The sequence below is a fragment of the Ursus americanus genome, chromosome 25 (genome assembly GCF_024610735.1).
Source record: "Ursus americanus isolate L20-20 chromosome 25, mUrsAme1.1.p, whole genome shotgun sequence".
In the NCBI taxonomy this organism is placed as follows: Eukaryota; Metazoa; Chordata; class Mammalia; order Carnivora; family Ursidae; genus Ursus; species Ursus americanus.
The window spans coordinates 37,189,064-37,201,459 of NC_142151.1; the positions used below are offsets into that span (position 1 = coordinate 37,189,064).

The 12,396-nt window shown below is 38.4% G+C and overlaps 1 protein-coding gene across 1 annotated transcript in view; it reads right to left on the reverse strand.

Annotated features, from left to right (window-relative positions):
* Positions 1-5,784: 5,784 nt before the first annotated feature.
* Positions 5,785-12,396, reverse strand: part of DBX2 (developing brain homeobox 2) — a 35,251-nt gene continuing 28,639 nt past the window's right edge. Inside the window, exon 4 of the mRNA XM_045800828.2 lies at positions 5,785-10,449. Within this exon, the coding sequence (XP_045656784.2) occupies positions 10,120-10,449 (330 nt within the window). The 3' untranslated portion in view covers positions 5,785-10,119. The remainder of the gene's footprint in view (positions 10,450-12,396) is intronic.

The following is a 12,396-nucleotide window of genomic DNA, read 5'->3' on the forward strand; positions in this document are numbered from 1 at the left end:
GGAAGATGCAATCAGTCTTGAATAAAACATGAAGTTAATAAATGGTTGTGGAACTCACAAGATGAGCCTAACAAATTCCAATGCTAAAGGAAACCCAAGATATAAATTCTCAGAGATAAATCAAGACAAATCTTATAAAGGTGAAAACAATATGGCACGAATAAATAGCATGCAGTATAGTTACTGTAGATATTTCACAAAAGGGAAGAAAAGGGAATAACATGATATAACATAAAAAGGAATAAAACTTCAAAAAGTCAGTGATTAAAAACACCAAGAGAAAATAATAGACCACACAATAAAATGTGAACTGAACTTAAAATAAGTAAAGATGATAAAAAGAATGGAAAATCTTTAAATTGAATGTGCAATTTCTTTTTTTAAAAAAAGGTTTTATTTATTTATTTGAGAGAGAAAGAGTAAGAGCGGGGCAGGGAGGAACAGAGGGAGAGGGAGAAGCAGACTCCCCGCTGAGCAGGGAGCCTGATGAGTGGGTTCAATCCCAGGACCCTGGGATCATGACCTGAGTGGAAGGCAGATGTTAAATTGACTGAGCCACCCAGGCACCACAAACATGCAATTTCTTTTAGCACAAGTGATCAATGAGAGGACCCAATTTGTATTATTTGCATGAAAGTAGTTTAGAAGTTTTATGATATACGGAGAAAAGATAATAGTAGCCCATTTAAAACAATGGTATTAGGGCTTCTGACTTTATTTCTGACCTCAATGACTTGAAGTTCTTCATCATAAAGAAGATTACTATAGGTTTATACGACCATGATATAAAAACATACCTTTGATCAAGAGAAATTATACTTTAAGATCAAGGCTTAATTGTAAAAGACTAGGATATCTTAAAATATGGGTTGTGGTAGGCTGAAAAACACCACACACCCCACCCCCACCCCAAGACAGCAGGTCCTAATCCCTGGCATCTGTAAATTTTACCTTATCTGGGAAAAGGGTTTTTGCAGATGTGATTAAGTGTCTTAAGATAGAGAAACTACCCTGGATTGTCTGAGTGAGCTCTACATGTAATCACATGTAATCTTATAAAAGGGAGACAGAGGGAGATCTGATACAGACAGTAACAGAGTAGACAGACGGAAGAGGAGGCCATGTGACTATGGAGACAGACTGAAGCAATATGGCCACAAGCCAAGGAATGCCAACAGCCAGCAAAAGCTGGAAGAGGCAAGGAACAGACTCTCCCCTTCTCCCCTAGAACCTCCAGAAGAAGCCAGCCTTGCTGACACCTTGATTTCAGCCCCGTAATATTGATCTTGGACTTCCTGCTTCTGGAACTGTGAGAGTATACATTCTGTTATTTTAAGCCACCAAGTTTGCAGTAATCTGTTATTACAGCAGCCACAGGAAATTAATAAAAAGTATCTCTTAAATGTTTATAATGTTAAAATACAGTTTCAATTGTACCAATATAGAATAGAATGAAATATATATGTAATACCTTTATAAACTGGACTGTGTCATTCCAAAATTCTTACATTGAAGAATGTAAGAATGTAACCCCCCAGTGTGCTATATTTAGACATAGAGCCTTTAAAGGGGTAAGCAAGGTTAAATGAGGTCATCAGGGTAGGGCCCTAATCTGATAGAATGGTGACCTCATAAGAAGAGACACCAGCGCCTTCTCTCTGCACACACACAGAAGAAAGGCCATGTAAACACATAGTGAGAAGGACATCTGCAAGCCCGGAAGCGAGGTCTCATCAAAACCAATCTTGCTGGTATCTTGATCTTGGATTTTCCAGCCTCCAGAACTGTGTGAAAATAAATTTCAGCTGTTTTAGCCACTGAGTCTATGGTATCTGTTATGACAGCATTAACTTAAGTAATACAAATATGCTTTCTACTTTGCCCTTATCAAAAAACCATTTTACATCATCATGTTACCAATTGCTTACAGTTTCCTCCACAATTGGAGTTTGTGCTCGATGCTATACCATATAAGAAGAAAAAGACTGGACTGTAGAAAACGATCGCATTTCATGCTGCGCCTGTCAAACTTTGGAAATGGCCATGCCCAACCTAGGCTGACTGAGGCCAGCTCTGCATGCCACCACCACACTTCCCTGTCTTCCCTCACTCACCCATTAGCTCATTTAACAAGAGAGCTCTAGAAAAGACAAATATGTGGGAAAACTGGAAGGAAACTCACATGTCATTTAATTTCAAATCAAATATATTTATTGTGGAATTACTGAATTCCAGGTTCCCTGCTAGCTATTCATGGTGGAGAGGGGAAAATACAGACAGGTTTTCTGAACTTACAGAGCTTAAAGACTATCTAGATTCATGAGGCTGAGAAGACAAAAGATAACAGGTAATTACAAGGGTGGTAAGGGTGTTGGAAGAGGGAACACACGGTAGAGATTTCACCTGGGAGTCGAGGGGAGACCTGAAGTCTGGGTAAGAGTAGGAGAGGAGAAATGTCTGTCAGTGGGGAGAAGGACAGCAGTCTGGGATTATCTTGTGCAAAGGCTTGGGAGAGTTACAAGGGTGTACAAAATTTGAGGAAATGGAGAAAATCCAACACATCTGGAATTTAGAGAACAATAAGGGACTGAAGAGAGATGAGACCCCAGAGAGGAGTAGGGAGCAGATCTCAGAGGACACCGTAAACTAGGTGAGGGAGGTTGGTCTTGGTCTTAGCTTGGGGAAGAACACATAAAGATTTTAATGGAAAGGATGGCATGATTAGATTCAAATGTTAAAAGAACCAGTCACCTAGAGCCTGGAGTAGGAGTTGGAAGGAAGCTAGAAGGAATGCAAAGAGATCTGGGATGTGCATGGCCGTGGGGCTGGACAGAGGGGTGTAGACTGAAGGCATGTTAGCGGAATGCACAGACCCGCCTTGGCAGTTGGTTCTGTATGATGGGAGTGGGGAGCAAAGTGGCTAGCTGACTCCCACATGGCTGAATTCCTTGTCCTACTTTGCCATTTCCTGAAAGAAGGAAATGTTGGTAAAGACTAGAGGTAAAAGAAGAGCTCATTTGAATTTGAGATGTCTGTGAGACAGCCGTATCAAGATGTGTGTTTCCTGATTTTAAAAGTAATATGATTTAGAGTTGATTATTTGGAAAAAGAAGAACAAGGGAAAAAAATCAAACATCATCCTTAACCCCACTACCCAGAGACAACTACCGTTCATATATGTTTGTATAGCCTTGTCTCTAAACCTGTACACACACACACACACACACACGTGCGCGCGCGCGCGCGCACACACACACAGACACACACACACACACACTATTAGGCTATTAACATACCGTTTTGTTATCTGTTTTTCGCTTTAACAATGAATCCTGGCCATTTTTATAGATGCTCACTTTTTTCTATGATATCAATTTCAATGGCTGCACAGGATCTCATTACATAGATTTGTTAAAATTGATTTAACCAATTCCCTATTAAAATAAAAAAATATATTATGATGGGGTTTTTTGGACAGTGAAACTACTCTATATGATACTATAATGGTGGATACATGTCATTATGTATTTGTCAAAATCCTTTGAATGTACAACACCAAGAGTGAATTCTAATGTAAGCTGTGGACTTCAGGCAATAATGATATGTCAACGTAAGTCCTTCGGTTGTACAAATGTACCACTCTGGTGTGAAATTCTGATAGCAGGGAGGCTGTGTGTATGTGAAGAGGGGGGACATATGGGAAATCTCTGTACCTTCTGCTCAATTTTTCTGTGAACCTGAAACTGCTCTAAAAAATAAAAAATATATTTTGATGAGTACCTTTCCGTATAAAATTGTTTGCACATGTCTATTTCCTTAAGATAAATTCCAGTAAGTGCATTGTCTAGTCAAAGGATGTGCTCACTTAACAACTTGTTTGTGTTACCAAATTGCCCCCCAGAAAGTTTTTGGTAATTTACACTCCTACTAAGAGAGTACACTTGAGTTAATTTTTGATCCCTGACTCAACACTGCCCATATTGTGTTTCACTCCACAACTCCATTTACCCCATCATCAAAATAGTGCTGTAAAAACATTATTGGATGTTTCTGTCAACAACATTCCTGTTTTCCTAACCACAATATAGTACCAAGTCATTCTGTCTTTTGATTATAGCTAGCTGCATCTCTGAGAAAATGTATGCCATGCTAATTTGTCTTTATTTAAAATTTCAAAGAAACTCCCACATGGATCCCAGATGTTGACCATTTAATACAAGGAGGTGTTTCCTCATTATACAAATATGGTATGTGTCCAAAATATTGCATTGTTTAGTTTATGAATCACTTAAAATAACATCACAAAAAACAATGGTTCACGTGTGAGTCATAAATTAAACAATGCCAATTTTTTGATGTGCACCACATTTGTATAATAAGGAAGGAAACACCTTCTTGGGTTAAATGGTCAACATCTGGAATCCATGTGAGGGCTTTAAAAAATTAGGGCTGCATTTTCTTAAATTGTAGTGTAGAAAGAAATCCAAAATGGAGGCAATATTTGCAAAAATTTCCCTGCCCCAAATACTCTTATAAGCAGTGCATCGCTTAATTGGTACAAAACCTTAAGTTAAAGCAGTATAAGTCAAATTCCATTACAGGGAATGCCAAGGGAGTCTAAGTGTTTTGTTTTTCTAGATCTTTTGCTGTAATATTGTAGGATACAGTAGTGGTGGGTTGAATAGTGGTTCCCAAAAAGATATGTCCATGTCCTAACTCCTAGAAACTGTGAATGTGACCTTATTTGAAAAAGGACCTTTGCACACGCAATTAAGGGTCTTGAGATATAATTATCCTGGACTTTTAGTCAGCTCTAAAACCAATGACAGGGATCATTATTAGAGAAAGGCAGAGAAAAATCTGTGACACAGACACATAGGAGAGAAGACCCTATGAGTCAGAGGTAGAGGTGGAAGTCACACAGCCCAATCCAAAGAACTCCCTAGAGCGACCAGAAGCTGGAAAGGGCAGCTTTCTAAAATCTTCTGAGGGACCATGGCGCTGCCAACATCTTGATTTTGGATTTTTGGCCCCCACCACTGTGAGAGAACAGATTTTTGCTGTCTCAAGCCAGACGGTTTGTAGTGATCTATTCCGGCTACCCTAGGAAACTACAATGGAAATCCATCGTAATAGGATTAACTATACATCATGAATTAATTATATCACTTTGTTTTATTCCAATTGATGTACCCAATTTTTTGACTTTTGGTTAGCATTAAACACTTGATGATTCTGCTTTGGATTTAAATAACACTGAAGGCTACCTTTTAACCTCAGAGTGTTCTGATCCCAAAAGTTTCCCCTCATAATTTCTGTTACTCAAGCAACTTTGAGAGGATGTCCACAGAGTTGTGGGAACTGGGGAATTCTAGACTAACCAGGCAAAGCAGCCTTATAATCTCAGCCTTCAAAAAGCTGACAGATGCCAGACACCCAACAGTTTGCTTGACTTCTACCCACGTTGTGGGCAATAAAACATAGCTAAAATGAGGTATCACTGGGACTGTAAAGCACAACTAAAGAGAGGTAGAATGTTGCCCTACATTATTAGTATGTTTGTTGCCGGCAAGGTATTGAAATCCAAATGTGTACACTCCCTTGGATCTTGCCTGGATGGATATGTTTTGACAAACTTCATGGTGACTTTTGGGAAGAGAGTCTCCATTTGGTGTGGGAGGCCCATGGTCATCCTTTCCATGACCTGCCATCCCCCAGTCCCATTCCTCTGGTCTACCTCAAAAAGTGAACGAGTTAACAATGTAAAATTATATAGCCATCATAAATACTTGCAACATTTATTTAATGGCATGGGGAAATGTTCTCTGTAAAAAGTTGAGTTAAAAAAAGCAGGATAAGCTGGATACATAACTATCATCCAAATTTGTTTAGTCATACACACCTTTATACGTACATACATTCAAAGTGAAAATTTTTCACAAAAGAGCCAAATTGGCTATCTCTTAATAGTGGAATTACACATGAATTTTTGTTTTTTTCAAGTGTGTTTCTTCATAATGAGCATGTATAACTCTTACAACCAAAAATAACAATGTAATGACCCAACTAATAGCTGGAAGATAAGAACCATCTTTGTGGGACTAGTACAACATTCTTAAGGTAGTTGCTTATTTCAGAGATGGTTTATAAAGGATACAAATTAATTCTGCAAAATTTTCCTTATATATTCGAGAATACTTAACATCCTGATTTCCCCCTCACTTGTGTTATTTGCTTTTCCTTCACTGTTCCCACCCACTATGGGTACAGGTTGATCTGAGGCTGGGAAGGTAGAAAGACAAAAGTAGAGGGTAGGATGCACTTTGAACAAAAGAATAATTAATTCTTCCCTTGGGCTCTGACTCCTCTTGGGACCAATGTGGCCTGAATGGAGGAGAGAGAGAAAACCAACAATGCCAGGTAGCTTGCATTTTTCTGAATAGCAGAGCACTTAATAAACCTCACGCCACTCTGCTCCCCCAACCACACAAGGAGAGATGGGGGTTTTGGAGGATGTTAGAAGATTATTTTTTGCTCCAAATTTACTGGATCCAGTTACTGACAGCCTGGAATATATCAACAGTTGTTTGGCAAAAAGTCTAATTCTAAGTTTCTTGAGGGCAAGGGCCATATTCTCCCTCACATTTGTGAGAGCCTAGTACAGTGCCTCACACTGAGTACCGAATAAGTGTTGCAATCCAGAAAGAAAGAGTATTTTTGTGGATTTCAGATGACTGCAGAGGCAGTGTCTAACAAGCTTATGAACACAATGGAATGAGGTTTGCTGTATTAAAGGCCAGCAGAGCTTGAAGAAATCACTGGTCACCAGTGGGCAGGTCACGGAACACATTGGGGAGTGTATAGCTTTTAAAAAAAAGCATCAGAATGCAGATTGAAAGGGGCCAGAAAGGACATGGGTGGTTTGAACGAGCATATTTAATGATGACTTTATATTTGAAAAGAGAAAAACATGTGTAAGGATCCCCAGGGGGTGGAGTGGGAGGTGTGGCTGCTGAAGAGAATGTATGAAGAATATGCATAAACCTGAGCACATACCCAAAACTGGTGGGAAGGTATGGCATATTCATATGTCTGGATTTTTAAAGTTTGAGAACCACTGGACTAAGCAATTGTATTTCCCATTCAACCCAGTTCATCACTAAGAACATAGAACTGCCTTTTCAACATCAATGATCATGACCTTCACTGTCTCCAGACCCAGTGATCATTCCTAACCTGCTATATACTTCCAACCCTTTATATTTAGCTTTATAAAATATTTATTATTGTAAAATCTAGAGGATGGTGCTAACCATTTTTATTTCTCATCTACCTAAAGTCCATGTGACAATGTCTTCTAAAAATTTTAAAATACCTTCGCCTCCAGGCCTCTCTGGTTCTCGTGCTTACTAGAGCAGAATTTGCCTGGAAAGCAGACAACAAATACACTAATATGTGACCACATGGAGAAAAGAAATCTGCATCTAGAGAACAGAGGAAAATACACGTGTATGTATTTTAGGTGGAGACAGAGTTGGCAGAGTACAAATTAAGGGAGAAGGGAGACCCTTGTCAATTAGAATATCAAGCTCAGCAGTTCTCTCAACTAATTCAGGTAAGTAAATGCAAAGTGAAGGCACAACGGGCGTATGTATGTGCACCAAGTGTATGCGTTTGTGTGTGTTTCCTAAGTATCTCTAATATATTCATCAAAAGTGTACTTTTCCTAAGCCTTAAGGCATTCCCGAGTAGAAACCAATTAAAATATTTATTTGTATGTTTGAATATCAGGCCAACCGTACAGAGAAAAGGCTCTGCTGAGTCTCAGAGCTTGGGGTGAAAGTCTGGGGGAAGATCATTTAAGCACCAATTAGCCCACATCTAAAACCTGGCTTATCAGGTGGCCATGAAGCAGATTGCTCTCATTTGATCTTCAAGTTATTCTCAAGAAACATTAACCATAGATAAGCACTTCAAAATTTTTAGCAGTGAGTGATAAAAAAAAAATACAGTTTCATTTCACTTAAACACTCCTATGGGACTATTTTCTACAGAGGCTTCATAATTGAAGGCTTTTGCAATTCTTTACTTTCCCTAAACTTCAAAGTTAATAGAGAAGAGAACACTAGAAAGAAAACCATTCCCCAAGTAAGAGATCATAAAGTACAATATGCTTCTGAATTTCTTTAATAAATCTGACTGCAATCCCCAAAACGTATGTCTTACAATGCATCCCATTGCTGGTGAATACATTCTACAGTGGTATGCACCCCCAGATGGTTTACCAAGATCTGAAACTTGATGGACAGGGTCCAAATCCCATTTATTAACTTCATGACCTTGGGCCACCACCCTAACCACTGCCTTACGCCCTTGTCTGGGTAACAGGAATCCTGACAGTAATAGTGCCTACCTCCTAGGGCTACTGTCATGAGGACCTCCATGAATTAATTCACCCTAAAGGCTTTTAGCACAGTCTCTGGTGCATAGAAAGGACCCAATAAATGCAGATGAGATTAACATTCTACCAAGAAAAAACAAATTTTAAGACAGGTTTTAAATTATAAATTGTTGTCAGCAGATTCCTGTTCCTCCTTCCCACAGAGACACTGAGACAAGCTTCTTCTGAGAGGACTTTTAAGTAAAACATCTCATGATAAAGACACAGGCTAGCATACCCCAATTCGAATCACGTTCAGACAAAATCATTTCCTGATGCTGACTAAAACTGTTATCTTCTGAGATATTACCTTCTCTAAACCCTACAGCCTCAAATTCTATAACTAGGATTGTAAGCAAATTAGAAGCCACTCTCTTTACGCAGCTTTCTCACTAACAAAATTTCACATCATGAACTTCTAATAATGTTTCTTGTCCACAGATTAATAATAACCTAGTTCAAAACCACATCATTTCCTTTTTCTGCCTCATTTCCTTCAAAGTGAAACATAATTTTTTCTTGGACCCGGAATAAAAATTTCTAGATTAACTAAGCAAATCGTTACCAGAAATGCAATTTTATAATACTACTATTTCAGGAACAACAAAACACACAAAACATCTGTGTGATGCCTGTTAATACATAAAAATAACCTAATATATATCATGTACACCACCTAAGTGGAAAATTGAGTCTATAACTAGAAGTGCAAACAGGTCCCATCAGGATTGTGTTTTGAAGTCCAGTTGGGAACATTTTTGGAACTGTGACACTTCTTTAGGTCTTGGCCGGAGGTCACAAACCGCTTGGCATAGATGTTTCATTTGCCCAACACAATATTTTTAAAATTATTAAACTCAAATATTTTTAGGTGGGCCACGCCCTTTATTTGCTGACAGGCCCTTAAAGGCATTTTTATTTTGCAAACCTTGATTAAGGCCCATCCTGACAGAGAAGAGATCAAAAGATAATCATTAGTTAAATGGGTACCTCCCTCAATGATGTCCTGATGAAGTCCAGAGACTTGGAAAATTAGGGTTCTAATAGTTTCATTCAGAAATTCTTCTAGTTTTCTTGTTGGATTACCTTTAAGTATATACTCTCAGTGTATGTATCTAACAGTGGCTCATTCGATTAGGGTAGCTGAGCTGAGTTGTTAAGGTTCATTTATAGCTGGAGACTGAAAGAAACCAGAAAATAGGGAATTTTTAAAAAACACATTGGACCAAAATCCAAACTTTACATTATTTTCAAAAAATTAGTAACATTCGGTCAATAGTTGGTTTTTCCTCATATAAAAGGAAATGAATTTGCTTGGTGCCATGTTTAAAGAGGAACTACTTCCTACTAATGTATTTCAATGAATATTCATATATATACACACGTAGAGACACACACATATATACACACATACTCAGGGCAGGGACTGAGCCGAGTATAACTCTCGTTCTTTTCAGTCCCTTCATACTTCCTGGGAGATTCTATTCCACTCACAAATTAAGCCTGAGTCTGGGAGCCAAACAAGAGGGCACTGGAGAGGGTTTCCTAAAGCATTAGTTCATGCATCACTCCAAAGGTATTATGTTCTAGGCACTGATGAGGTACAAGCTAGCTGGCTTTAGAGTCCGAATGTTATTAGTTAAGCATCCTTTTAAATTAACATTGAGGAAGGCTTCCATTCAGACCGTCCCAGTAAGTACACCCTTGTCTCCAGCTTCTTCAGGGCACAAATACAAGGCACCCTGCAGAGACTCTGCTTCTGGGGGCACGGCCCCTGAACTCTCTGGGATGAGTCTTTCTGAAGGTTCTGGCGAATTCTCCCTCCATCTTGGACTCGAGTGCTGCTGGGAGACTTCCCAGAGCGAAGGACATGGAGAAGGGAACCCCAGAGCGGACCGTGAGAGGGGATCCTCTTGAAGGCCTACTTCCTGGACACACCTGTTGGAAAGCACTTCCTTCTCTTTGGAATTCCGCCACTTCATTCTTCTGTTCTGAAACCAGATTTTCACCTATTGACAAAATAATTGGACAAAATGGTCACTTACTCCACATTACTTCACTTCAGCATTGTACACTGTAATGCCTTCTATGAAATACCTATGTGTGAGAGCCAGCCTAGCAAAGTCCTTACAGCTTTTCACTGGGCTCCTTCAAAAATATCTGAAAAATTACTTTAGTATAATATCCCCACACTGATGAAACAAAACAACTGCGATAAATGGGTTACATCCTGCACAGAGTCCGACATCTTTCAAAACTGATTTAACGCTCGACAGTTTAAAACATCATTTAGTTCACACTAAATTATTTATACAAAGGAAAGGCTATCGGCTAGTAATAGTGTTTACTTTGTGCCGGGTGTCAGGCCACACATGCTGTGTGGATTACATAATTCGTTCCTCACAATCACTGCAACAAGTCTTCATTTCACATGTATGAAAATTGAGGTTCAGAGTGCTAAACCGGTTCAAGGTCACTCAGCGAGTAAAATGGAAGCACTTAGAATAGAATCCATGACTGTCCCACTCCAGTGCCCAGGCTCTTATAACATTCAGATTTCATTAGGAACTTCTGGGAAACTAAATTAGGAATACATTTTAAAATGTTTTGATAAATTTCAGGCTTCTTTCGGTTTCCAAGTTTGATTACTCCTAGGATTTATCAAACTTGATGAATTGGGCTCAATAAATAACAATCAGTCGTAATTAATCCAAAAGCACTTATGATGGTGGTTTCTATTTGAGTCATACTTCCACCCCACCCCACCGGAGTCTGTCTTTACTACTACTCCCCCTTTATCGACTGAGTATTACACTGCATCTTTATGTGAACAATTTAGTGGATTTCTATTTTTAAAACAAAAGATTAGAAAGTTCTTACTCTAAAAAATAATTATTAAAGTGTTACTAACCAAATGTTTCTCCCAATGAAGGAAAAATTTCTATCTGAGATAATCTTTCCAGATTGGCAAAACAATTTCTTCATTCTTTCAACTTGACTGGCAATTTCAAAATGGCTGCAGAGACCCTGACCCCAGGCAAGTGAGACTACAAGACTGCCATCTCAGTTACAATCCTGTGGTTAAGGCTTTTCATAAGAAAATAGTACTAATGTGTACATACCAGAGCATTTGGTTCTATTCACAAACTCATTTATTATTTGCAGTGGGCATTTACTCCTAGAAAGCCTGCCAAGTATTTCTAGTGGGTTTTCACTAAGACATTTTATTTGTGCCCATTGGTGGTTCTTGCCCTTCTCATCACATTCATTATTTTCTTCTTTCCTTAGCTTTTCTGTAGATCTAGAATTTTTTCTGAGTGGTATCTCAATGAAAAAAAAATCATGAAGAAAGTTTCTTCACAATCAACAGTATTGAGACAAATGTACCTATTTGAGGAAAACCATAAATTGAAAGTTCTACCTCTCAACAAATATAAAAACAAATTCCAAATGGATTAGACAGCTAAACACAAAAACAAAACTATAAAAGTTCTAGAAAAAAATATAAGACATTGTCATTATAGTCTTGGAGAGATGAATGTTTTTTTTAAGCATTGACATAAAACACTAAGACCACAAAAGAAAAAATAGAGCTGACAACATAAAAATGAGAAATTTCTGTATAAATAAAGACACCACAAACATATGAAAAAGCCACAAACCACCTAAGAGAATTAAAAGCAGAGACTTGAAGAGGTATTTGTATATCCATGTTCATAGCATTATTCACAATAGTCAAAAGATAGAAGCAACCAAAGCATCCACTGAATGGCTGAATGCATAAACAAAATATGGTACATGCACACAATGGAATAGTATTCAGTGTTAAAAAGGAAGGAAATTCTGACACATGCTACAACGTGGATGAACCTTGAAGATATTATGCTAAGTGAAATAAACCAATCACAAAAGGACAAATACAAATGATTCCACTCATTTGAGGTACCTAGAACAGT